This window comes from Syngnathus scovelli, chromosome 21 (genome assembly GCF_024217435.2).
Source record: "Syngnathus scovelli strain Florida chromosome 21, RoL_Ssco_1.2, whole genome shotgun sequence".
Lineage (NCBI taxonomy): Eukaryota > Metazoa > Chordata > Actinopteri > Syngnathiformes > Syngnathidae > Syngnathus > Syngnathus scovelli.
In genome coordinates this window covers 5138991-5166061 of record NC_090867.1, presented here as the reverse complement: position 1 = coordinate 5166061, position 27071 = coordinate 5138991, and the positions used below count along the sequence as shown (strand labels likewise).

Sequence of the window (27071 nt, the reverse complement as noted above, 5' to 3'; positions counted from 1 at the left end):
TTGATATATTTTGAAACAAATAAAGGAAGACTTTGGATTCTTGCGTATTTTGTTTTATTGCACTTTAACCATGATGCAAAAAAAAAAAAGGAACAAAAAATCCACAGAAACAATGTCCCGATGATGAAAATATATTTTCTTTAACTTGAAGAAAATCTTCTCAGTGGGTCTTCTCACACCTACACTTGCACGCACACACACACTGGATTGACACAGGACTGTAGAAAAGCTTTTGTAGAACAGATGGAATGGGCACACACTCATACGAAGACCTCCCCATTTATCAGTCCTCGTCTCTGGGAGGAGTTGAAACCTTTTGGTAATATGAAACCAGACATTCAAGTTTCTATCCTTGCACAGGCACTAGATTTTCCTATGGTATATATTAAATTTGAGCCAGTGACAGAACCACTAGCTCGACCGTCAAAGCTGTTGTTGATGAATGAAATGTGCACCCTGAAAAATAATCTCTCTGGTACAGCAACATCTGGACACCAACTGGTATATTACAAAGAAACAATAATACAAAACGACTTGTGTAACAATTGGCTTTTTGGTACAATTTACACTCACTGGCCACAATATTAGGTACACTTACATCCAATCTGTCCTATGTCCAAAATGATGTTTGACAAAGATGCTCTGCTTTTAATTTGTGTTTTATTAGAACAGATGTTTGATAGCACTGCACAGAAAGGGAGTTCCAATATCGCATTGTCAGATAATTAGAAACACTTCTCAGTATGTTACAGTGCTATTCTGCACCAATGAAAACTACGACCGTAAAAATGTGAACCTGTTAAATAAATACATGAAATGATATACAAAGGTGAGTTTATAATGTGCAAGTGTACCTAATTTTGTGACTGGTGATTACAGGTGATACAAATAAGACAGCAGTTGGGGAGAGTTCAATGACACAAACTCAAGTGTAAACATGTATTTTTTTTTCCTGACCTCATCACTGCTTGTTTTGCACTTCCGCCCTCTTGTGGGGAAAATAAGAAAGTACATCACTATGATGTTATTTTTGAGGCTGCTTTTGGACCTATTTGATTTCAAACAATAAATATGATTTTTAATAAATACTCTCGTTTATGGGCACTATTAATGGACAAATTCAGGAGTTAACCTGCACTCCAATTAAAATTATTTAAACCCCAGGCAATAAAATAGATAAATTCCTTTTCCGTAAACAACTTACTTGTATCTTTAAGATGACAAAAACAACCAACTCCTCCTCCAGGACAACTAAATTGAACGTTTGTGATGTCATCAGCACGTATAGAAACACATTTGTCAGCTTGGAGAATCTCGGCAAGTCCCTCAGAATTCACTGAATTCAAAACAAGGTCCAGGAGGAGACAAAGACAAGGCGTCTCTTACGAGACTTTCACGGCCTGCTAGTGCTGCAGTGGGTCAGTCTGGCTGCGGTGAAACTATCCTACACTTAAGTGTGGCTTGGTCTTTTTTTTTTTAATTATTTTTTTTTTTTTAAGAGCCTAGGTGCGGTAGCGTGGTCCCAACTCAATAATGGCCCGATCCCAGATCAACCTACCTTGCCCCTGCGTCCACTCGGTACTGACCTGCGGGCGGGCAGCTTGGCCTGAAAGCGCTCACATGGCATCAGGAGGCAATTCAAAGCCTCCGAGCTCAAGTTCCATCCAGCTACCTCCTCGTTGGCCCGCTGTGCTCTGTCCATTGGCTCCCTTGGAGGTCGTTCTCCACCACGTAACTGTAGCCTTCCTTTTCAATGCATTCGACCAGCACCTGCAGAACCTGCAAAAGCCACAATGTAGATTTTAGGAAGTCATTCAAAATGATTTTTAATATACACACTAGGTAGGAATTGGCCTTCGGAGAAGTATTTAGCTAATGATGCGATACATAAAAAAGTGCTGACCTGGCGGAGGCGGCGGTCCATGGCGTCTAGGTGGGGCTGGATGAGAATGGGGCTGAGACGATCCCTCACCAGGGATTCTGCCACCAGTGTGGACAGCTTGTATTCCTCCTTAGCCAGCAGCTGCAGACGCAAGTGGGTCGACTTGCGTACCCTGCAAAAAAAATAAAAAATCCAGGCGATTAGCTCAAGCGCACAATCCCCCCCCCACCCACACGGATGCTCTCAGTATGATTTTACCGGCAGCACTGTGTCAGTGGCACCAGGATGGACTTCTCATCATGAGAGTGTTTTCCAAACCTCCAGGAAAAGAAACAAGAATGGAAGGTTAGCAAAACTTTGAATGTCTAATTGAAGAGGCTGTTTTTCTCCTCCACTTTGTGATCGGCTATTACGAATTGAGCATAACTGAGGCTCCCTAAAAAGTTTGCAATGGCGGATGAATGCCACAAGATAGCGACAAGGTAATGCTGTTTCATTAGTCGGGACTGTTTTGTGATTCAATTTATAAACAATGTACCCCCTGCCGTTGTCCAGATGGATGATGAACGTCTCGTTTCCAAACTTTTCAAACGTCTCATAATGATGCCGATCCATGTTACCTGTCATGACAAAAAGGAAATAGCATGTATGATGAGTTCATACATATATGATAGATACCTATATAAGCAATATCATTGAAATGAAAAACAAAAATACCCAACTGACCCATAAGGAAGTCAAAGATGGTCATGTCCATTATGTCCAGAAGTCTTGTCCCACTGTCATAGGGCGGAGTCTGTTTGACCTCCTCGCAGTAGTCCGGGTCAACTTCCCATCTGAGCATCACAGAATCAAAACTCATATTTCCTTCCCCTCACTCGTGTCTTCTCTCATTAAGCTGAACAAAGTGAAGGGAGAGCCGATCTTACTCTGCCTTCTTGCGTTTGTGGTAGGAACGTCTCCACGGGTTCCTCCAGGTTTTGCGCTTAGCGAGGGCGAGGTCCGGGAGGAAGGCGGCAAGGGAACCTTCTATCTGGTCGGGCTTTCCGCACAGAGCGTGCTCAGTCGAGCAGTAGTACGAACATTCCCCATAGAAGCACACATTGTTGGCTGTGGGAGGAAGTCATCAAATGTTACGCATGTGGGCGGAGCCAGAGCTTAAACACACAAGCTATAGAAAAATAGTGATGATAATGGAGGAAAAAAAAAAAAAGCTAATATATATATATAGTCCTAGTCAAATTCAATTCTTCATGACTTCACACTTTTTGCTCTTTAAGAATTCACAGCACATATTTTTGGGAAGGACGCTCAGACAAGATTAATGGCCCCTGGAGGGATTCAATGACTTGTATTAATTGCTGAGACTGTGAGTAAATTCAGCCCCATGAGACGCCCCCACGTGCACGAGACCGAAAAGTTGCACAGCTCATTAAGTGCTGTGCTTTGAAGCAAGCAAGCTTCCAGTTGCTCCCCATTTAATGAATGTCCTCGGCATCAGAATTAGCTTTATATTAACATTTGCATTCGTTGCTTTGCTTTCTTCCACTCCAGGTGTGGGCTACCTGGTGATATGAAGAATGTCCGCCACAGCTTTTTATCACGCGTGACATCTCGGATCTCCTTTGTCATGTTGACAAGTCTGCCAGCCACGGGAGGGACGCGACGGAAGTCCAAAATCCTACAGAAAACCAAAAAAGGCACAGGATTATTAATTTATCAGCATCGTGAGTGACTAAAATGGTCTTATTGCAAAACAAAATAATGGCCACCAGGGGGCACTACGATCACGCTCTGCATCGCCACCAGGCAAAGCACCCCACGGTCATTGTGTGGCCACCATTCCATTCTATTCCATTTCATTCCAGACTAGACGCGTGCTAACCTCCAGTCCACGCCCACACACAGACACACAACATCCAGCAAGACACAACTTCACCATCTGGGAAATTCCTGCATTGACCGTTCAAGCGTTTGTGGTTGTGTGCCTTTAGCTGGCACAGTTAAAGTGGAAAGGCAGGTTGTGATATTGTGGTAAGAAGAGAAAAGAGGTATTCCCTGGCGTGCCAAATGTCAATTTTATGCATCTGTGCTCTTCAGTACGGCATCTTTAACAATTGATAGCCCTTGACAACTGCTAATGGACAAAGGCCTGGGGCAGGCTAGACCAGAATAGAGATGGACAAATGGCGAGGGAAGAGTTGGAGGAACACACTCACACACAAAAAAAGAAATGATCAATAATACAGGCACAACAGAACCAACCATCATGTATCAAAATGGTGGAGATTAGATGATGGCGCGGCCGATACTACCAGAACCGGCAAATATCCACAATATCTTTAATCCAATGGAATTATTTGCATTACATGTACATAAAGCGCCATCTGCGGGTTCTGATACGGCACTGTCCCACTTGGCCATGGTGGCAAATACAATAAAGTCACAGACTAACACAGTCACGTTTCTTTAAGCTGCACAGATGGCCACACAGCAGTGTTTGTTCTGCAGGATCTGCACACGCGCTAAAGCAAATAACATCTCGCCCTGATTTTTTTTACGTCATTCATGTGTGTTGATAAAACAGGGACGAGCAACGTATGGCTCAGAAAAGAATGAAAATAGCAGCAATGTGAACTACTCATAAAATAAAAATTAAATGAACTCATCATGAATAAAATAAAAATAGTTATTTGTGTAAAGCAATTCAATTTATAAAGGTATTTTTATATGCAGTGGATATAAAAAGTTTACACACCCCAGTCAAATCCCATGCAAATAAACATATACAAACCTAAGATATAGTTTGAGTGGAGAAAGACAAAAAAAGTAAAATAATGCAGTTGCGCAAGTATTATAACTAGATGTGGCTGTGTTCGAAATTAATTAGATTTTTTTTTTTTTTTAAAGGAGCCAGAGCATACCTGCCCACCTCTGCTCAAAGATAAAGCTCAGATGCTCTAGCAAGCTTTTCCTGGCATTTTTATTTATTTTTTTAACCTACTTGTCCATTTTAAAAAGAAAATGGGGTCCTCGAGCACACACACATCCGTGTGCTAATAACCGATTCACCACAAGACGGGTGTACGGCATCCGGGCTTGTTTGTCTTTTTGTACCTGCTCTTTGCTGGCAAATCCAATCGCATAATGAAGTGTGTTAATGGAAGCGTAGCCCATAAGAGAAGCGGCGTTGGCTTTAAAAGGAGGCTTTGTGTGGCTACGGGCCCCCTGGGAGGCAGTGTGGCCTCACTCTGCGACGGCAGCAGCAGCAGCCGCAGCCGCTCCGCAGCCAAGGTCTAATTTAGAACAGACAAAATAAGAGGAAAAAAAATATCAAGTGCTGCTTTTGGCAAACCCGCCCTGGCTTATATTTAGAATGGGCACGGAGCCTTTCATGCTTTTGGTTTCCTCCTCTTCCCTTCCCCTTAACCCACACACACACACATATGTTGCCAGGATGAGTGTGTGCAGAAGAGGACCAGATGTGTAGCAGACTGTTGACAAAAGCTGCTGCTGCTAATGCAATTTATGCACAAGTGTGTCATTGCGCCCGAAGGAAGGAAGCGAGCGGATTCAACGCCGCTCCCCTCCTTGGCCCCCGCCATGATGTGAACGGACAAGTGTTGTAACCTCGTGCTCATCTTGTGCCGCGATGGAAAAGGAAGGGGGGGGGGAGAGAGAGAGATAGAGAGAGAGAGAGAGAGAGAGAGAGAGACAGAGAGACCCACACACCAGCAGTCCCGCTACAAAGCTTTGTAGCCTCGCAGATGCTTGCTATCTTTTCACAAAAGCTTCCCTCAAGCGGGAAGAGTCAAGGAGCGTGCCGCTTAGCTAAGTCAGGAGGATGCAGTCGCTGTGAGAGAAAAGGAGGGAGGGCCGTGTTCGACAAAACAACCTCTCTGATTTTGTGAGAAACAAAATTGATGGAGGTGGTGAAAGTATAAAAGCAGTGCAAGGATTCAATGGCGACTAAAAAGATGGGAGGACCTTGACCTTCTGCTTCTTTTTACTGTCGCTGGAACCTGCATTACATAAGGAGTGCACTCCACCACTGATGGGATTTGTTTGCCTTTGGAATGCCTCTGCAAACATAACCCTGGGCCTGCGCGACTTTCGAAGTTATTTGTCAGGATGATTTTTTTTTTTTTGCAAAATAGCACGTTCCTCCTAAGTTACATTGTGTACATGAACCTTCACATTTGGATGGTGTCCATATTTGAATATAAATATTTGCGGATTTTCTTTTTTGGTTAGTTGCTGAAAAACACACTTTCTTGATTTTTGTTTTTTTTGTTTATGCTGAAGAATTGCAAATATTACTTTGACACCATCCTATGGCATCTTGTGACCAAGCAAGACAGTTAGTCATACTGTTTGATTGCATTTCCCACAAAATTGTTAAAAATTTCTAACTTTCATTTCTTATTTTGACAGAGGAGCCACTTGTTTTCACATTGTCTGGGAGCAGTAACAAATATTTATATCTAACATTTCTCGCTCTGGAAGTTAATGCAAGCTGACGCAGTGGAAGAAAAGAATTTCAAAGCTTGTTTGCTATCAGGAGAAATAAAGCAATAATCACAAAGGGGGGGAAAAAAAAACTAAACAGAACGCCAAAGTAGTTTGGAATAATGTCACTGTCATTTCTTTGTTTCTATAAACAAAGGGACATTTTCGATGAACCAGTCCCAGTGCTTTCCTCAAATTATTCTTGGATGGTAGTTGTAATCATTTTATGCTAATTCACGCCTTGATGTGAAACAGCTCAAAAACGCAATTCCGACATTAGTATTCTGGTCTTGATGTAAAAATAATGGATCATAATCCAAAGGCAAAGGTGCCCTTCACATCAAGTGTTGTGCAGCTTTGCCGTCTTCTCTGCCAGGTGGTTAATGAGCTGACATGAAGGAGGTGCAGATTAACAATCAGTAAAAGCAGCAGGACATCAAGCAGGACATTGTACCTCCATGTTCCCAAAGCGCCAGAGATTGCACTTGACCTTCTTGTCGCCGACATCGGAGGGACATTTTGGTGGAAGAACATCGAGCTGCTTTGCTCAATCATGATTATTATTATTTGCGAGGCCAGAATATTTGTCTTACTTGTCGAGATGAAAGGCGGCGATCTCGGCATTGTGTCTCTCAAAGTCGGAGAAATAGAAGAAGTCCGGTGGCGTCTCCTGTTCTCGTGTCTGCCTGAAGGGAGACATAGAAGAAGGTAAATGAGAAATTCAATAATGCAATCCCGTGTGTTATTCTCATCGTTTGTAGAAATAAAGCCCGGCTGCAATCAAAGCATCTCGATCAACACCCTTAAGGAGCGAGGACGATTCAAGGTCAAAGCGTCCCGTTGGTGTATTTATTCTCGCTCCACTCTGATCCTGCAGAAAAATTGCTTCCCTGTGCACAAGCGGGCTTCTAAAGCTCTTATAAGAAAGGCAAGAGCCCCTTTCAGATTTCAAAAAGGCAACGTCGATGGAACAGCAGCCAGGTCAACATGTATAAAAATCCAACAAGTTATTTTCCCTTTAAGAGCTCCACTTTGCTGTGTTTTTTTTTTTATTGACCAAAATAAATGCCTTGCACAGAAGCAACAATTGCAAAGATTTGGATGACATCCTCTCCCATTTCTTCTTCAACTTGCCGGAGGAAGACGAGCAGCCTCGGTAATATCTTGGCATCTTCTCTCTCGCTCTGTACCTTCTTCCTCCTTCACTTCTTTATTGCCTCTTTTGCTTACTCCACTTGTGCGTGCACAGCTTAATACCTCGCATCGTTCCACTTCTCCCTTTCTCGTCTTTCCTCTCCATTCCTCTTCTGGCTGGCTGACTCCCGCCCGCCACAGCTGTGTAGCTGACATACGCACCAGTCATTAGCCAACCCAAGATGGTCGCCAGAAGCAAAGTCATTCCTCCATTTCTTTCCCTACTCTACATTTTGCGACTCTTCCTCACATTGTGCCCGTGCGAGAATTTACAGCTCTGTATGAAATACAAAATGTTCACTTCCAATCAATGAACAACTGAGGCAAGTGGATGAGAAAATGTTATTTCTGGAGCGGGCAGCCGGGACAAACACAAATTCAAAAACAACACCGCTTAAGTTCCGGCGCATTACGATCGCAGAGAAACATACATAAATGCATGACCGCATAGTAAAGTCTCGACTCCATAAATGTTTGTGTATGCGACAAGCTGGGGAGGAAAACAAGAGGAAGGCCGCTTCGCCTTTCTCTCAAATTGGACCCGCTTTGCTTTAAGACCGTGACTTACAAGCGTAATGTGTTCAGAGGATTGTTTATAAAAAAAAAAAAAAAAAATCTCATATTGTCATGCACAATGTGCAGCTGCCTTTCCGGCCTAACATCAGAGCTGTGATCAATGACGGCAGGTGAGACATACTGTGCCCGGCATGACCTAGCTGACCCCCAGGGGAGGCCCCCCGGTAAACACATAGTTTACACTGCTTAGACAGACACTTTCTTGGCTCTGCTTCCAAGGTCCGAGGGGCCCCACAGCAGCAAGTGGAGGTCGAAAGGCAAACACACCACAATGTGAGAAAGGTGAATGGAGGTGAAATCTACCTGCACATATCGTTCAGGACAAAAAGTACTGACTTGAAAACAACGTGATTTCATATGGACTCAGCCACTTTATTAGGTACACCTGCACAATTTAGCGGAATGTGTTCTTCTGTAGCTACATATAAAAACTGTTAAATTGATACTTCTGTGCGGCACACTGCCACCTACAGGACTGGAGTGGAACTGTATCAATCACAAGCCACCGTTTTTATGTCAAACTGCCAATGGATCAGGCTCATAGTCATAAAGAAGTTGAAGATTGGCAGTAAGGATGTAAGATGACAGGAGGATGTTTGTTCCTGCATTTTTTTGACACCACACACAAACCCACGAGGTGAGCATTACATTTATGGGAGGCTAAGATAGCTGTAGCATCATCACAGCGGGGAAGGCGGTGATGAGAAGAGGCGGAGCATTGTTTTATCTTGAGTTGCGCCTGTGTGAAGGCTGACCTTTTAAGCAATGACATTTGATAAAGTGACTAAACGGCTCTCGCCGAGCGCGCCAGGCAGGATGTGCCTCCGCATCGGACCGTACGTGGCGGCTATTTAGCCGTGTCGCCGCTCTGTAATTTTATGTCTGCTGTGTGGATTTGGTGCCCAAATGGGGAGGCGTGACAGGCTATTGTATTTTGAGTAAGTGCTCTGCACATGGTCGAGATGACATTTGGTTTATGTGAGCGGAGGTGGAAGCGATGGAGAGGTGGGGGGGAGAGGAAACAAGGAGAGGGACGAGAATGATGGAGAGGATCTTTGACAGGGAGGGAGCGAGGTACTGTATCATGCTGCAAATGGGAGACAACAAAATGGAAAAGCTCATTATTATACATAAGGTGAGGAAAAATGGAAGGAAAAAGAAATGAAAGGCAAAGCATGATGGAACAATGGAGTGAAGAAAAAAAAATGGTAATTATGAATGATGTTTCTTTAGATTCCATTTCGCCAATCGTGATCCAGGGGAAAACACATCACAATAGCCTGGGGGGCTTTCGAAATAACTTTCGCAGTGTGATCCAGGTGTGTGTGATTTTCAGTTTGGGGTTGTCAGAGCTCCCCGGGCGCGACAGAGCTCCTCTAGTACTTCGCCTCTATTTTCTATTACCTCTTCAGAAGCAAGACTGCTATGCAGACAGACAGTCCATTCCTATCACATCACTCATGAGTCACAGTTAGATGCAGCAAGACATGGATGGCGACGGCAGTTCTGCAAATGGTGAACAATTCTTCCCCCCAAAAATTAAACTAATCATTAAAGAAAGAAATACGCATGTGGTGTATTCAAAAGCGATGATCCACGGACCCCGTCGTCGGGACAAAAGCAAGCGTTACAATAAGCCGGAATAAACACAGTATCAATATGATGAATAATGCAGCATCCAGTTTAAGTTTAGCTTCTGTCTCCCGAAGGGGCCGACTGACTGCATGCATAAATGCAGACATCTTGACTAAACACCCTCGGAACACACGCAGACGAAAAAAAAAAAAGAAAAGTCGGCCTTTATTATTCCACCATTTCAAAGAGAGTGCCACCAAAAGAATAAAAATCAGCACTTCTGCAGAGTATGTGGCAAGACGAGGAGGAAGAAGGATGCTCAAGTAGATTGTTATTGAGAGGCTTTTTAGATGACAGCGACGGGGAGGCGTGCGCCATTAATCTACGTCTAAATGGATTTGTATTGTCATTGTGTGCATTAATCCCCCCGACGGAGAGGCGTGTACGCGGAAAGCCGCACACATAGACGAGTTGTTGGTCATGCTAGCCTGGAAAGAAAACACCCAGTGTAGATAAACAGGTCTTAAAAATGAAGCCATCATCTCAATATAATCTGATAGGATGACAGAAAAAAAGGCCAAAATGCTTGCCCCTGGTTTAAATGAATGACGAGACTATTTTTTGCTTCGGTTGCACATCAAGAGCACCGTGACATGACAAGCTTGGGATGCGACGGCTTTTATTTGCTTTCAAATGCATCAAAGCCCAGATGCAAATCAGGAAGAGTTCTGCGGTAATTAGATGGCCTATTTGATTAAAATGGAGGTTTGGAACCCATCCAAGCGTTGCAAAAGAGGAAGGATGAGGCAGGTAAGGGACGGATGCTTTCAAGATGTGTGGAGGAAAATGCGGATGAAAAGGATGGCTTAAAAGCACACACACGGAAAATCGATTGAAATTGAATCTCTAAACAGAAATGTAAACATGAATCACTGAAGTCCCTATAAAAGAGGCCTCACCGCTTTCTAATCTCCATTTCTAAAGCGGAGGTGGATTACACGTGTGGAGTGGGTGGGGAGATGATGAATTTTGCCGTATGGCAGGAAAGATGAACCCTAATCTCATTCAGCTCTCAAAACCAATCCCATCAACGCCACTGGTCTGCTCCCCGCTCAATGCAATTTTATTTATTTATTTTATTATAAGTTTTTTTTTAAATTTCCAACATCGGACAGTTTGATCCCGCTCAATGCAAATTTATTTATTCTATTATAATTTTTTTTTAATTTCCAAAATCGGACATTTCAATCTGTTCATTCAAGTATAAGAAGAATCATGCGAGCAAAGCCAGCTTCTGTACATCCCATTGAATTATGAATTATTACAGTCGGGGTCTTCTGGGGTCCACGTTGGCCGTCTTGAGATCAAAGTTGTCCGTCCCTGGCCCCCAGATCCACTTTAAAGCTCTTTGTGCCAAATGGAAACATTTGAAAAGGATAGGAGAGTTGTCTGCGAAGCAAACTTGCCGTTAAAAGCCTCTTTCCCTCTGAGGCACAAACAAAGTGATTGGTTGAGATAAACGCTACGGTGTTATTACCAAGGCCCATTGTGGTGCCGAATGCCGGCCATTCTTGATGAAGGCCTTTTATTTTCCATTCAAAGTCACCAGCCGGTAATCTGTGGGTTTGGTTCAACCCACATAGTTGAAGCAGTCTTCCTCTGCCTCCATATATGTTATTTTAAGGCTAACCTGGGTTTGAAAAAATAATTGAAAAAATCATACAATGATTGCATCATCACGCTCAGTTTCTAATTGCTCCTACCAAAAATGTCTCCAGTGCCAGTTTGTAAAAATAGCTTCTATTCAGAGTTGCAGTCTTTACGGGATGATTATGGGACATGCTTGGCTAAGACTGATTGCTGTGGCCTTTCCAGAGCTATTCTGGCTCTGCTGAGTGTGTGTCTTCCACACCACATCGATCTATCGACCGCAGTCCACTAGAACCCGGCTTGGACCAAAAGGTGAATTTCATTTCGGCGGTGCCACACGCACACACTCACGCGTGCGGTCACAGATAAACAAGCATGTTGATTTTTGATGACAAGATTGATGACGTCTTTGCTTTTTTTTTTTTTTTTTTTTTTTTTTTTTTACCCCATTATGCCAACAAAAGCCGCACGCTCCGTCTCTCGTGCGCCATCGAACGCTTCTGACTGGTCCGCTGCTTTCACTGCGGTGGTACAATTGGATGCGCACAAATCATCCGAGTGGAGTTAAGAAAACAATTGCCATCGTTGATGAAGATAAGTAGTCGTACAGTTAGCGATAAAATGCAATGAAGGAACACGGACTGTATTCTATTCAAACGAGGTCTATTCGCTAATACTCCTCATCTCGGTAAAGAGTCAAGGAAATAAAATGCTTATGATGTCCCGCATACATTACGACGCTTAAACACTTAGATGAATAATTAAGGCAGGGTTGATTACGAGCGCTTAAATCAGCCTCTTGAGTAGTACTAATAAAAAAAAAAAAAAAAAGCGAGCGCCTTCACCTCCAAGCGGCTTTTTTTTTTTTTTTGTCTCTGCAAGAGAAGCTTATAAGCGTGGCCAGTGTGTAACTAAATACAGAGCTGCTGCTTTACAGCTCTGTCATGGCCCATCTTTCTTTCACTTGATGCCTGCAGCCCGCGGCGCTTCAGTGCAAGCGGGAAGGCTGCCAGTGCGGCTTTGTATTGACAGCGCGCGTGCGCCGTCGCTACTCGCCGGACCTTTTTGCGGGTCAGTTGGCATTATTTCCCCGCTGAATGTCCGGGTGACATAGATACGCAGTACTTTACATGCACCTGGAGCAAATGTTCATACATGATGAGCATCTACAGAGAAGTTGCTGGGATAAAAATTGGCTTTTTTCCTCTCGGAACAATAATTACGGCTAATTATCAAGCTCTCTGCTCGGCTGTCTCGCTTAGCTTGCAAAGCACGTCCGTCTCATCCGTTGGCTCACTCGTCGAACCATTTCTCTGCAGTTCTATCTGCTTCTCCCGCTGCGCAAGTGGCCTTCATCCGCTCGTAACCACAATGGCGCAGGAGGATGCCGGGCCGTCGCCGAGCCTGATGGGAAAGTTCCGGCGCGCTCCATTATTCATGACGCCGCTTTCCATCTTCCTTCTCTCATTCGCACTTTTGCACCGGCGGTGAGCGATGGATTTATTAGCGAGATGATCAAAAAGCTGACCGATTGACCGACCCGTTTCTTTTTCACAGCCCTAATTTGTAGCAAAGGTACCAGAGCACGAAGATGCGAGACAAAGTTTTACAGTCGAAATAATATTCAAAACAGCCCAGTGGCATTCAAAGCCCAAAAGAACCACTCCAGTGTGGGCCTCATTCAAACTTATCAGAGTACTCTCCAACAGTCCACGCTAATAGAATTAGAAGGATTTCAGCAGAAGCGAAGAAAACGACAGCCAAGATTTATTCCCACAGCAAAGTGAGTTGGTTGCAGCCATTGTGTGGGCTCAGTCAAGGCGGACATGCTTCACATCAAATGAACCGAGTCACATTAAAGCCCCCTCCCCCTCCAAAAGGGACTCAGATCCACTTCTGGGATGGCAACGCAAGCAAGGCGGAAGAGGAAGTCGGCGACAGGTAATTTCTCGGGGGCCTGAGACTCCCACCGGGGTGGGTCAGTTTGGGAGGCATCGCAAAATGTGTTTGAAAAGCCTCTAATGCACCCGCCCGCAGGTTATTAACCACCATAAAGGCCTCACAATCGTTACAAAGCCATTTGGCAACCTTATCTAGTTGAAAGAATGCTTGCTGGTGGAAAATGCGCATGATGAAATTGTATTACAAGAATGGAATCAAGTAATCATGCAGCTTAAGTGGCAATTATGTTACCTAAGGCTGGCATGATGTAATTGATAGCGAAAGATGAGACTTGAGAAAGACTGGCGCGCGTTAAATGGCAAGCAGGGCTGGAAATTAGAGCAACTTAGACCGCGAGCTTGCTGCTATTGAGAAAAATTATTTTCCGCTCATTCAGTGTTTGGCGTGCTTGAGCCAAAAAGCTAAATTACAGCATGTCAATTAGAGGGAACACCCTGTTCTTCTCCCTTTTACAAGCATTATTTCACTCTCATGATCGATTTGCATTCGACTCAATGTCTTCTCCACTCCGGGTTCTTTCCTGGTCCATGATGAAATGAAGCCAGTTTGTGGCAGTGGCTGGAAAGACGCACATCGTCCAGATGCCCTCCGAATTCCTTTGATATGGAGCGCAAAGTCATCCATCTCCTCATTTCCCCCTTTCATGTAGGCTACATTAGCGACAGGAGAGTAATCAAAGCCGCCATTAATGCCCGACCATTTCCTCTGCCCGGTCCTCCCACGGGAGCGGGATGGCGCTTCCACGAAGAGGAGTGCGCCACGTAGCTAATGCAGCTTCCTAATTTCCTCTGGCTTTGGACTTGAAAGGGAAGCAAAGAAATCAGTAAGATGGCGCCGATGGTAAGTGGATTTGGGAATTTGTTAATAGGGCATCATTAGAGTCAAAAGGGGCTTTCTGTTAATAACCGCAAAGTCTGATATGTTTATTCCTCCAAACTAGTCCACGCTGGCGGGCGGGCAGGCTAATGGGGGGAAGCTCAAATTAAGATAAAGGAAGATGTGTGCTGCTTTTGGGAAGGAGGGGGGCTGTTCCATATTCAAGCCTTCTCTTCCCGCATAAATAGTTAATTTAAAAAAAAATATGAAGAGTTTCTTTCTCGACTTACTTTGCAATTCTGCTGACTTGCAGAAAAAAACGCAGCAGCTTGCTTGCTTTTCCTTTGGCGCAACGCTGAAGACGAGAGACGCTGCGTCAAGGTCGATATGTCAAACATCGCGGCCTAAACGCGGGGTTTATACATGACGGCATATCATTGTAATCCTTAGATAGCAGGCAAGCGTGCCCCCCTGGTATCTGCGGGCAAGATAAAAAGGAAATCCGAATGGATGCTCAGTGCCTCGACATCATTGCGGCGATATGACATCATTCGTTCTCGGGATGTTCGGAACACGCCTTTCGGAGTGGAGAGGAATCAAAGCCAGACGGATTTGGTTCTTTGATTATTTTTGACAGCTTACAAATGAAGATGAAGAATTCAACAGCCATGGAAGCCAATTTTGGAATTTAATTTAATTTAATTATTATAAAAATAATGCAAATAATTTAAAAATAAAATTTCATGTCCTGTCTACTAAATTTTGGCCACTAAGTCTTGGCTACCGCAAAAAAAGTCTGATCGAAAGGGCCACATTTGTTCGAAGCAAAAGTGGCACCAAGTGACTTTTTGATAGGGATGGAAAAAGAAAGGGGAGGACATACGTCAAGGTGTGGTAAACCGTGAGTGACTTCAGCCAGCGCCTGCGGTAAGACCGTATTTGGCAAATTGTTAGGTGGGGTGCGCCAAGCAAGCGTGGCGCTTGATAAGCAAGACGGGAAAAGAGGGCAAAAGATGCATCGGGAAAGCGTGGAGCCGTGAGAAAAGCGCGGCGAAGGCCTAGAAGGCAAACTGGATGCGAGGAGCCCAAGAATGTCAGTGAGATGGAAGCAGACAGAAATAAACCAACCAGGAGCCACAAAAAAAAAAAAATCACCTCAGGAGTGTATCAGTGTTAAAATGTAATCAGTTCTTCTGTTATGTAAAAGCTCTTATTTAAATGTGCAAGAGAAAAACCACGTGGATGGAAGCGCAATGCAAAGCTGACCTTGTTAAACATTTATAAGGACCGTCTGGAAGGTTTTTACGAGCAGCCAAAAACACATTTGGTGAGAACGGTGACAATTTACAACAGATTTGAAAATGTTTCCACTTGATGCGTGAGGAGAAGAAATGAAAGCGGCATTGCGGGATATGGGAGGATTTGCATTTCGTCTATACTGTACTATTTAAGTCCCCTCACGTTTCTACGGATGAAAATGAGTCTCGGTGCGCCTGACGTGTAGGTGAGACATGCCTGGAATATTATGGACAAGTGGGAGGGGAGGGGAGGGGGGGGCACGCAGTTTTCGAAAGTTGGCGGAGAGCGTGACTGCCAACTGGCCCAGCAGACGACAGGCAACAACAACTTGCGTGCAGTCACGCATTTACCCGCTGAAAGAAAGCAGCATAATCCTCATGGAACATGCGAGTGTTTGCATAGTGACTGGAAAGAGACTTTTGTTTGTTTCGAGCAATAACACAGTGGGAAGCTTCATACATCTAAAACCCATTTTTGTCATTTGCGCTGCATTCACAGGAGACCAGGGAGCACTTAACCAATTGTTTGAAATGATGCTGTCCTGACAGATATGACAGGCTATTTTCAAGCTGATTAATAACTGAAGAGTTAACACAGTGATGTTTTTTCTTTTCTTTTTTTTTTATGAATGTGTTTCCTATTGCAGGATAAAGTTCTCCAATAACACAATGGTTAGAATGCTGTTGCCAATAAATAATAAGTGTTTGAAGTGTTGATGATGAATCATGGCCATTTGCGGCAACGGGAAATGAGCTCTTGTTCATTTCCATTGCCGATTCAAATTTCTGCTCAAGGCCATTTAAAAAAATAAATAAGTAGCCAACTATATTTGGGGACTTTATTGATTTAATGGAGTTGTACATATTGTATATAATAAGGCCTGACCAATATGGCTACTCCTCCTCCTCTCAATGCATTTCATTGGGCGGATCTTCACCAATGTTTGAAGGGCCATAATCGTCCCATTAAATTGTCCGGCCGATTAATTGGCCGGGCCCTGTTGTATAATGTATGTAGCAGAGTGCTACAGCAGGATTAAATGACACATTTCTCATCAAATTAAGGTTTTATAGTCAATTAAAAATAGCTCACCCGGGGCATGGCTTGAGAATGGAGCTAAAGGGGGCTAAAAGGGGGGCGAAATAATTGATATTTTAGAATGGCAAATAAGTTTTGGATGAGCTGAACTGGAACTACAACTTCCGCTGTTTGCTGTATTGTATGTTTTGTATGTTTTGTAACCATTAGCATAGCGCACAAATCTATACACAGTGACAAGTGATAAGGGCTTATCTAATGACCAGAGAACGTCCCCATGAATGCCCTCAACTGTTGACCTTTTTTTTTTTTTTTTTTTTTTTTAGGCCATCTTCTGTTGCGGCTCCAAAGCTCATATTTGAATAAGCGCCGGACAAACATTACCCCCACCCCCGCACACAGTTAGCCGGACACGCTACGCAGCGTCATATTGGGAACGATGCGCTAACTTGCCGCGCGTTAATCCGCGCCCACTTTGCCAAGCCGCTTTCTCCTCGGCAGGCCTAACAATGCTCAAGTCACTTTTTCTCTCCGACTCGCTCATTCCGTCGCTCTCCCTCCTTCTTACGAACAACAACAAACCATAATCCTTTGGTGAGTCCTAACATATGGTCTTTTCTTTATCCTTTCTTTATCCACACGGCACTGACATTAATAATCACGGGGGCTGCCGGGGATCGTATAGGGATGCTATAGGCCCAAAACGCTCAAAACAGCATTTCGTGTTTTTTTTTTTTTTTAATTCCGTGCATACTATTTCGATGGCATTTGTTGGACTAATAAAAATGCAAAACCGTCACAAATAAAAATGCAAAACCGTCACAAATAGAAATGCAAAAACCCTCACTCGGAGACTGAGTCATGAGGAAATGAACGGCCAACGTTTTCTGTTGGTGAGCTTATTTACCCAACCAACTCACAACATTATTTCGTTTTATATGCCGCAATGACCAACCAAAATATTAGGTACACCCGATTTGATGAATTAATCGATTGTGGTAAATACTTGCAGTGTTCATGCCAAATATGACCCACTTTCACTTTTAGTAAGAGAACTAAGTTACTTTTAAAGTTAAGTAATCATAACTAGGCTCCATTTTCAAGGTATATTATTATAAAGTTGCCGTGCTCCCGATGTGATTCGTGATGCAAGGCAAGCATTCGTGCCGAGACTTGTGCATGGCGGGTGGCTTTTTTTTTTCTTTCTATCTCCTCATCTGGGCTTGGTTGCATCACTTGTTTTGACTGCGCAGGCCTTTTTCTTCTTTCTGTCTTTGCAGGACGGAGCGAGTGAAGCGCGCGGGAATAAGCAGACACGAGTAAAGCGCTCGACTTCAATCAAGTCTCGGCAGAACGCGGCGGCGTGGAACAGATGCCGCAGACACGTCAGGGAGGGGACTAATTAGGCCGAGCGTCCAGATGCTAAGAGGTGAAGCTAAAGGAATGAGATAAATGTAAAAAAATAATAATCAAATGAAATACCTTAAGATTTCTAATTAAAGCTGACAATGAGGAACATGCAGTTCTTGTTAATTATCCCCTCCCCGACCCCTCCCAACCGGGGAAAAGGTGCTTTCCCTAACAGTTCTAGAAGAGCGTCAAACCACAAAGAATGAAGATCACAAGAGAAACCGTGGCGGGCTGCACACCAGATTGCACCACACCATAAAACGCTGCATACTTCTGTAAAACTAAAGCAGTCAGCCCCAGTGGTATAGGATAAAAGATAGAATCTGTTTTTATATGTTCTTCCATCTGCTCTCAGATCCCTTGTCGCAAAAAATGCGGCAACATAAAAACACCATTTCGACGCTAAATCTGTCTTGTTTGATCGTTTGACAAATTGCTTTTTTCGCGGGTCATCCAAACTCTAGTCGCATCTGCATCATCAGCCAATTAAAATGTCCCATTTCTTTACTAATTCCTTCATCCTGATGAATATCCTGTTTAGCTTCCGTGAAGTAAATACAAGTGAGCGAGCCAGTTGCTTTTTGTTGATTGAATTTGCGAGGACAAAAAGAGGGAGAGCACCTCTTCAGTCGGGTCGGGCCAAATGAATCAATGCGTTCCACTGGCGCATCAACTCCCAAAGTGCGCCGGCATTCAGACAGCCGGTAAAAGCCGCCTTTGATTGACAGCTCGCTCTAAAGCCAAGAGACAAGCTGACAGACGTTTGAAAAGCTAACTCGTCCCACACAGGCACAAAAGATGAACTGGGTTTTTACAACATGCGTGTAATTAAGAGGTTTGGGGATTTTTTGCACCCAAATGAGAAAAAAAAAAAATTTAAGGAACAAACGTGCTTTTTATGAGGCCTGGGGAAAATCCGCGAGTACGTCACACCAAAAACCTTGCTCACAATGTCGCTCTATGCTATTTGAGGAAACAAATTTTTTTGTAGGCGGTAATTACAGTACTTAAATGCGTCATGTCTGAGAAACATTGTTTCCAATAATGCCTGCAAAGACAAACAGGTTGATCCAAACAGACAAACCTGAAAAATGTCTTTTTACTGGGTCATTGTGATCGGAATATTGAAGCTTTGATATGCTGCAACGCCGTCTTATCGTTGGTCCAAAGGAAGAATTAACGCTGATAACAATTACCTGAAGGGGGCATCTGAGCGATAACATCGTTAAGACATTCCCGCTCCTGGAAGGCCCGAACTTGGCTTTTGCTTTCAGATACACATCAGCCCGTAAATACAAACAATTACGCGAGTCATTCTCGATACAGATGATTTTAGTTTATTAAATAAATGCAAGCCGAGGAGTGTCAAAGTAGTCTTTTTTTTAATGTGCTGGCTTACAGAGTGCGAAAATTGACTTACGTCAAAGTTAATGAGTGAGCTTCTAAGCAGTACTGATTGGAGCCGACGCCTGTGTGTAAGAATGCATTAGCGGGCCAAAGCTCTCTAACTTACCGTTATCTACATAAATCACGATGGCTGCTCGACACTGGAGATGGCATCACGCCAGCGGAACATTAACAGATTATTACCGCAGACTTGTTTGGGCACAAGCTGTCCTATTCCCGCTAGACTGTAGATTAGTTGTACCGCTCAATGTAAGTTTCTTGTGTGATTTTACATCATACTCACATTTTAGTGCAATTCATTCATTCACTACCATTGACGGTTATAGATGTCATTTTAGCTGGACTGCCAGTGAATGAGTTAAAGACATAGAAGTGTATTTTCACAGCTAGGGAAGAACATTTTCATTTTAGTAGTTCAATTCCAAAAATGAACATTTCAAAATCCACACGTGGATATACATTATGAGTCCAGACCAGAGCGGTCCGGTTGGCCGATCGCGCTGAGCCAGCTAATGAAGCCCGAAGGCACAATTGGATCCTTCATAATCACTCCGCTGCTCACTCTGTACCTTTAACTCATGTTATTCTTACTCGATTTAAAAGGCAGTCTTAGAAAAACGCCTCATGGAACACTTAACACAAACTAGTGAAAATATATCTGAATGCGGGTTCTTAAGTGGCGCTAAACACGTTGCACGGTAATTACAGTTTGAAACCAAACAATCGGTTATTTGTGAGTAGGATGAATGGTTTGGTTGCCGTGGTATTTTTCAAGCTATTCTGACTGTAATTATTCATGCACTCAGCGCGCCCGGCTTTGTTGTGGATGTGGCACACTAATGTACTAATTCATGATTTGCAAATAACCACGGACACCTTGGGATGTTATTTGAAGTGTGCATCAATTCTGAATTTCAATCATGTGAGGCATGTAAAGGATGCCGTTGATGTTCTGTCAATTATTTGCTCTGAGCAACCCTGTGGATTATTTTTTTTTTGTCCTAAGGTTTAAATGCTTTATGACGTGCTTGAGCGCAGCTGCATGATGTACATGCACTTTAAACCTACACTCCCCCTCCCCCTCTGTGACGTTTATAATGGAATGGCCGTCACATCCTCTGTGAATGACTTCTCTTCGGGCGGTTCATCCCTTTATTTCCAAAGTCAAAGCATGGGCACAAAACATGACTGCAAACACAGGGAGAAAATTGAGGGGCCAGGATGTAAAAAATGCCAAAATAATTTCCACAACAATTTCAGTGAGCTATTGACGTTCCCTCCATTTTCTTTCAATGGGCTTCTGCACTTAATAGTGAACCAAAGTGAATGTTGCTATTCATAATTCGACATCCTTTAAAAGAACGAGAACAACAACATCTGCTGATTCTTGTGCGTCAATGGCCCCTTGCCCTTACATTAGCAAACTAGAAGACAAATTTCCTTCAGCGTCGTTTTCCCGTATGCCACATCCAGTAATTCTCACGGATATCGCACATTTAACACAGACATTTCCTCCAGGCTATTATTTACGCCTTTGTCAATACATTATTGACACAAACCAGACGACATTATGTAGCCCCCGCCTCCCGTCTCCCCATGGTGTCAATCAAAGATGACTCACGGGTCCCCGACTCAGCGCAATTATGGATCGGCCCATCGGGAGATCCGGCCGGCGGGTCTCGTAAGAATACTCCCATTGATTGGGATGAGACTGAGGGGCCGGATGATTGGCAAGCGGTACAATTAAGTGGGAGCGGGAAGGAGCGGAAGACCGTCATTGCGTCAATCACCTCTTGTCATCGATCATCTGCACTCATTATCTAATGGGCTTTGTGCGCTCCCATGCTAATTTCACTGTAAATATTACAATCAGCGCTCTTGAAATAACTTTGGAACAAAACCATAACGGTGAAGAACTGAAAAGAAAATTGCAGAACTATATTAAGTACCGTCTCAAAAAAAACGGTGGTATTCTTTTATAGTTTTTTACATTTTTTTTATAGTTTATTAACAATCTCCACCCTTTGGAAGATTCAGCCCTTTTGCAGTCACTCAAAATAGTCCAGAAAAACAAAGCAATACTTTGGTAACTTTGTCAATCCAAATTTAACATCCCAAGTGCTGACTGTAATTGGATTGTGAAAAAGAAAAGAGACGCCTGGAGTGATTTAAAAGCACAAAAAGTGACCAAAATTGTTGCCACCCGACTGCTGGTGTTGTGAAAATGTTGTTAGATGAGCTGAGCTGGGTTGTAGGATGTTTGGGAAAAGCAGAGTGCAGACAGAAAGTCAGAGGGTGGAGTCCCCTTTGACATCATCGGCTAGAATGCCTCCCCCGCCCAAAAACAGCAAAGTCTTGATTTGTGGCCATAGAAACCCAACACCTGAAACATTACTCACGCAAGTAAACAACTGCTCGCTAATACAAAGTCAAAACAATGGGCAGAAATCCATGTGGACTGACTGTTGTAGCAAACAAACAGCAATGAAAACACAGCTTGCCCGCACACACAAAAGCAGCCTTTTCCAAAGACGAAAATAAAATACAACCTGTGTCAATACACACCGTTTATGAATTGATTCCTTCATGTGTGTTTTAGAGCCCAAATCTTCCAGACGGAAAAGCGAGCGTAGGAAAGCGGCCGGTGGCGGATACTAAAGTCTACAGACACGGACGGTGGGATCAATATGATTGCCCAGACAGCTCGCGCACGCCTGTTCCACTTCCTGGCTGTCGGGCGCGGGCGACGCCTCGATCTCTGTGACACGTCGAATCAAAGAGGACGTCGGAGGATGTGTGCAAATGTGCCATGACCTCCATCGCAGCTCAACTGGATTGAACAGCTAGTAGAGCGCCTCATTGTCACAAATGTATTCTGGAAGCAGATGTGTTTTTACAATTCCCCCTCTTCCGCTTTTCGTCATCCAGGCCCGTCAGTATGATTTTCAAGCTTGACAAAAGACCGACGCGGTAATTACAATCTGAGAAATGTCTACCTATCGAGTGCGCGCTTAACCTCGCTCGGATGCTGACAAGCCGGGGCCAAACATTAGAACGTCATTAACCGGCAATTAAATTACAATCGGCATAACAAAAGATGGGTGACATTTAAATCCATGAATTGAGGAAGGATTAGAAGCAAAGCGCTACTTCTCTCGGGATGCGTTATCATCCAACACTGCGGCGTGATTTCATAAAACTTGCTAGCAGCGGGTGGGCTTTGCTTATCTCAACAAGTTAAGCCACCCGGCTGTGCGGGGGTGCCCGGGGAGCCCCCCCCCAGTTTCATCCAAAAAAAATTACAAATTGTGTTTCTGAATTCCTCTTTTTAGGTGCTAGGACCGATAAATGAAATATGAATGCAAACGGTATGGACCGACTGGACGCTAAAAAGCAGCCGTTAAATTGTCCATCACGGTTCGGATTGCGAGATCACGTCAAGTCGTTTCTCTCAGCAGCCTTTTTATTGGCTTTAAGAGTCAATCCAAGGCTTGCTCTTTAAAGCACAGCGGATCTTCGGCATATTAATTTGGGCTTTGTCTTTCTTAGAACCATTTTCAGAAGCACTTAGTTACAGTAAGTTACAAGCCTTAATCCGTTTTTGGAGGATGTCTATAAAAGCAAAATGTTGATCTTAAGTGCATGAAATGGCCTCTGCAATTAACAAGGCTGTATTGATCAGTCGGAGCTAGGTTTGATCTGCATTTGAATGCATAGAATGAGTCATGACGACAAAAATAATATCCTAATATGACTACAAACATAGTCCAATTTCAGATTTAAAATATCATATGACAAGTAATAACAATGAAAAGTGATCCTACTTCATGGGCTTGAAGAGCGCCTGTCCGTAGTTCTGGAAGGTCATAATGAGCTTGAGTTGGGTGCCTCCAGATTTCATCGCTGTTGGAGTAAAAAAAAAAAAAATAATAATAAAAACCTGTTCATAGAATGCAAGAATATTTTCTTAAGGAACAAAATGATATTGTGAATTAAAATGACAACTCTGGCTTGGTAGAAGCTTGCGTATTCAAATTATAGACATGACTCGACAAGCTAGCTATCAACAAAGCGCTAATGAATATACCCACGCAATGAGTTTTATCATGTTTTGTTTTACCAAACAGGTAAACAAAATTAAGACTTAAGTCCATTAAGCCCCATATCATCCAAAGCCCCCGTTTTCAGAAAAGCTTTTCACATAAAGCTCCCAAAATGAAACAACACTTAATAAACCTATTATGCATGATAAGAGGAAGTATGCATTTGCGCCCGCCGGGCTTTCCGCTAATGTTTGACGTTTTAACAAAGTAGGAGCAATGCCTGTTTACATCATTTAATAGCCCCAAAGCTGCATCACAACACAATACACGTGTCAATCTACAAACATTTCTCCATTGTTGGCTTTGGCCTTTTAGTCACCGCCGTCCTCTCGTGCTTCATGTTCCTAATCAGCCTCCTCTACCTCATGTTCCCCCCCTCAAAACATGACAGCGCATAATAAAAGGCACCCGAGGGACCGGGCTACCAGCTCGAGGACTTACAAAATAAGCCCGACCTCTATATATTTGTCTGACAGTTAAGGATGAGATACAGTATATAATATAGTGGCTAGAAAAAGTCTACACACCCCTGTTCAAATGTCAAGTAATAGTGAATCTTGACTTTTTTTTTTCTCTTGAGCTGTACAGTTTGTAGATCATAGTTTTGATTTATCTTGCTTTCAACTGGGGTGTGTAGACTTTTGAACATTACATTCCAAATCGATTTCAAATGATACCTGGGCCGTTAAAAGTTAACAGCTTGTTTTTATTCCGCGGCTAACTTATTCCTTTACGCTCGAGTGAATAATATAATTCACAGTTAATAAAGAGGTGATAGAGTGGAATATTTGCTGCCTTGGCTCAGTCGCCGCTAATGAAAAAGAACTTGTTGGTGTCGACTCCATGCAAGCACTGCTTGCCTGAAGTTGAGATAATAACACAGCGCTGTTGGCTTGTGTTGGTGTTGTGCCCCGAGCTTGTGTCACGGCTCTGTAATTACTGACTCACCATGTATTTAACTGGCTAGAGTGCGCCTGCCTCGATCCACCCAAGCAGAGTATTTGAAAGTAAGAGGAAGAGGAAATGATCCAAATCTCCAAGAAGTCCAGGAATGTTTCTTTTGTAACACTCCCAGGTAGGTTCTTCGTCTTGGATAAAGGCCACTTGGGGTTTCTTAAAGGCAGAATCGTGCAATCCCCTTTAAGAGTGACTGCAACATGAGCGACCCTGAGGCGAGAAGCACTTCTGGAATTTGGGAACTGAACTGAGCCAAACAGGAAGAATTTGAAAAAAACAAAAAAAACCTGTTCTTTTAGGTGTCTATTTTCACTCAGTCTGAGGCTTTCTAGCTCTCAGATTGACATCACGCTTGTCGATCAAAAAAAAAAAAAGCATTTGCATTGAAATCAAACTGCAGCCAAGCTTTGGAGGGATTTTATGGTGTTCTTGATGCTTTGAGACGATTTTGGCGGATCAGATCCGACTTGCGTTATATGACACGCCTGCAGGTGGCGCCCGACAAAACAATTGCTTGTCACCCGAGCAGCAAAGTGACCTCTCCCCAAAAGGAAGCCCGCGACTCACCCACACTGGTGATCCTCTGGTTGACGAGATCCTTGAGCAGCGCGTCAATGACGGGGTTGTGTCTGGAGTAGAGCTCGTAACGATTAATTCCAATGTGGAAGCGCAGCCAATTGGGATAGGAGTCGGCCGTCAGCTCTCCAGTGGGGCTGAATTCCTCGGGATTGCCGTCGGCATTCCTGCATGAGAACGTTGACAGTTATATTTTTGACAGGTGCTGCACAGATGCAAACCCATGCGGTTGCGTGGCAATGAATCGAGTTGAAGTCGTGTCAATGGTGTAAAATAGCAGTCAGGTGTGAGATAATAGTTTCCCAAGACTCTTTTCCAAATATTAAAGTCTTCTGATGGACAGGTAGATTTGCAGGTAAACTGGAGACAATCATTTACACCTATGGACATTGGTGTCCAACCTAAGGCCCGTGGGCCAGATAACGCCCACCACATCACTTTTGCGGTCCACTTAAGTCTACTTCATCTTTTGCGCGACAATGAAAAAAAAATGGTGTTGGGTTTGCTCAATTTTATTTCACCAAGTAGTCGTACGAAATAAAATCATCTGGATACAGATAGCCCACTTAAAAATGTTTCTGGATCCAGATAAAAATTTTTTTTGAGCATTTACTTAACGAAACAAAATTGAATAAATTAAACAAATCTATAGTGTACATTTTTGGGGGATTTGTTCTTTTACTTTTGGCAGGAAATCTGTGTCAATCTACTTTGTACTCATGTTTGTGGAACCTGCGAGGAACCCAGTGTACCCAAAGAAAGCATGCCAACTCCAAACAGGAAGGCTGGGGTTGAGATTCGAACGCTGAACCTCAGAATTGCGAGGCAGACTTTCTTAATAGGGACTGATGATTATTTAAACAAAAAATAAAATACCACTCCTGCTCTGCTGCTTTGGGGTCAAATCGGATGTCCGCGTTGACGTTGAACAGCGTGTCCTCATCTGTGAGCGGAGTCAAGGACCTTTTATACAAAGGGTGCTCATAGAGGGCAGCCAGCCTTGAACCCTTGGCCGGCGTGTTCTTGCTGACTGTCGTGTCCTGAATGAACTGTCGTTTCCTGTCCCCGCGCTGGGCGTAATGCTCCGGCCTCTTGATGCCTTGAGACTTGTCTCCTGCAGCGAGGCCCTTCTCCAGGGAATGGGACGAGACGTTGGAAGTGCTGGGCTCGTTGCTGAAGTCCTGCAGGATGCGCAAGGTGTGCTTGTTGGGCCAGCCTTGCTTGGCCCAGCTGCGAGGCTCCTCGCTGGGAGTGTGCGAGCAGGAGCAGCCTCCCACGCCTTGCCTCTCCAGCTTTGGGAGTAAGTCGATCATGATGTGCATGGAGCACGCCACCAGGAACACCATAAGGATCAAAACCCGGAATTTCCGCAGGAGGATCATCTTCATGGTCTCCCTTTTGAGCAGATGTGAGTATTTACTGCAGATGATGAGCACGCAGATGCACAGGCTGACTACATCACTGATGATGTTAATTAGACTGGATGCCAGTCTAATGAAATAAACATTAAACACCAATGACCCATCCTCACTGGCCGTCTTGAGTAGAGGATTCAGTGTTCAAGTGTTGTGGCTTCAGCATCAGACTCCTGTTTTTCTTTCTTCTCCCCCCCCCCACCCCCCCGCCCCCCCAAGCTTTGTACAGATTATTTAAAGGTTCATCAACGAGCATCCAGGTCGACCGGTTTCAGACCAACGGTCGATTTGCGCAAGCCACATCGTCGTCACACGGCCGCTTTCCAAAGAGGCCAAAGGCGGAACCTAATATGGATCCGTTAAACGCGGAGGTCCGGAGTCGCACATGAGTCCAACATCCGCGCGGCGGAAAAAAAAAAAAAAAAAAAAAAAAAAACCACGCACACACCACAAGCTCAGATCTTCGCTGTGGAGCTTTTAAAAAAAATAAAAAATACACGGAAAAGTCCCCGTAAGTGGTCGACGCGCACTTATCCTCCCCGAAATAAAAAAAAATCAGCTCTCCGGGTTGACAATTCTCAACGGAGGCGGTCCTGTTTGCACAGGTAACAAGACGAGGGAGGGAGCGGGACACCTTCAGGGTGTGCAGCTGGATAAGCAGAAGCGAAAGAAGCACGCCTTGTAACAAGTGAGCATCTGGGC

The 27071-nt window shown here is 43.8% G+C and overlaps 1 protein-coding gene and 1 long non-coding RNA gene across 3 annotated transcripts; one reads left to right on the top strand and one right to left on the bottom strand.

Moving 5' to 3' along the window:
• Positions 1 to 37: 37 nt before the first annotated feature.
• Positions 38 to 27071, bottom strand: fam20cb (FAM20C golgi associated secretory pathway kinase b). 2 transcript variants are annotated; one of them, XM_049758217.1, is made up of 11 exons: positions 25831 to 27071; positions 24946 to 25121; positions 23143 to 23221; positions 6985 to 7077; positions 3448 to 3563; positions 2812 to 2992; positions 2609 to 2718; positions 2421 to 2502; positions 2141 to 2200; positions 1904 to 2054; positions 38 to 1779 (listed from the first exon to the last, which is right to left on the bottom strand). In XM_049758217.1, exons 1-11 carry the CDS (start codon positions 26340 to 26342, stop codon positions 1669 to 1671), a joined length of 1671 nt encoding a protein of 556 aa, XP_049614174.1. In that variant the 5' UTR covers positions 26343 to 27071; the 3' UTR covers positions 38 to 1668. The 2 variants fall into 2 exon arrangements, with proteins under 2 accessions (XP_049614174.1, XP_049614175.1); XM_049758218.1 differs by having other exon boundaries at positions 25834 to 27071.
• Positions 16915 to 18318, top strand: LOC125990890 (uncharacterized). Its single transcript, XR_007489133.1, has 2 exons — positions 16915 to 17095; positions 17782 to 18318. It is a non-coding gene; the product is annotated as an uncharacterized lncRNA (long non-coding RNA).

What these genes read in the sequence shown, in the direction of transcription:
- fam20cb (XM_049758217.1), bottom strand. Translation starts at nt 26,342, where the DNA reads ATGAAGATGATCCTCCTGCGGAAATTCCGGGTTTTGATCCTTATGGTG. An exon ending in CCAGAGGATCACCAGTGTGG is followed by an intron (nt 23,222 to 24,945) that starts GTGAGTCGCGGG and finishes TTACTCCAACAG; the next exon opens with CGATGAAATCTGGAGGCACC. An exon ending in CATCTTTGACTTCCTTATGG is followed by an intron (nt 2,503 to 2,608) that starts GTCAGTTGGGTA and finishes TTGTCATGACAG; the next exon opens with GTAACATGGATCGGCATCAT.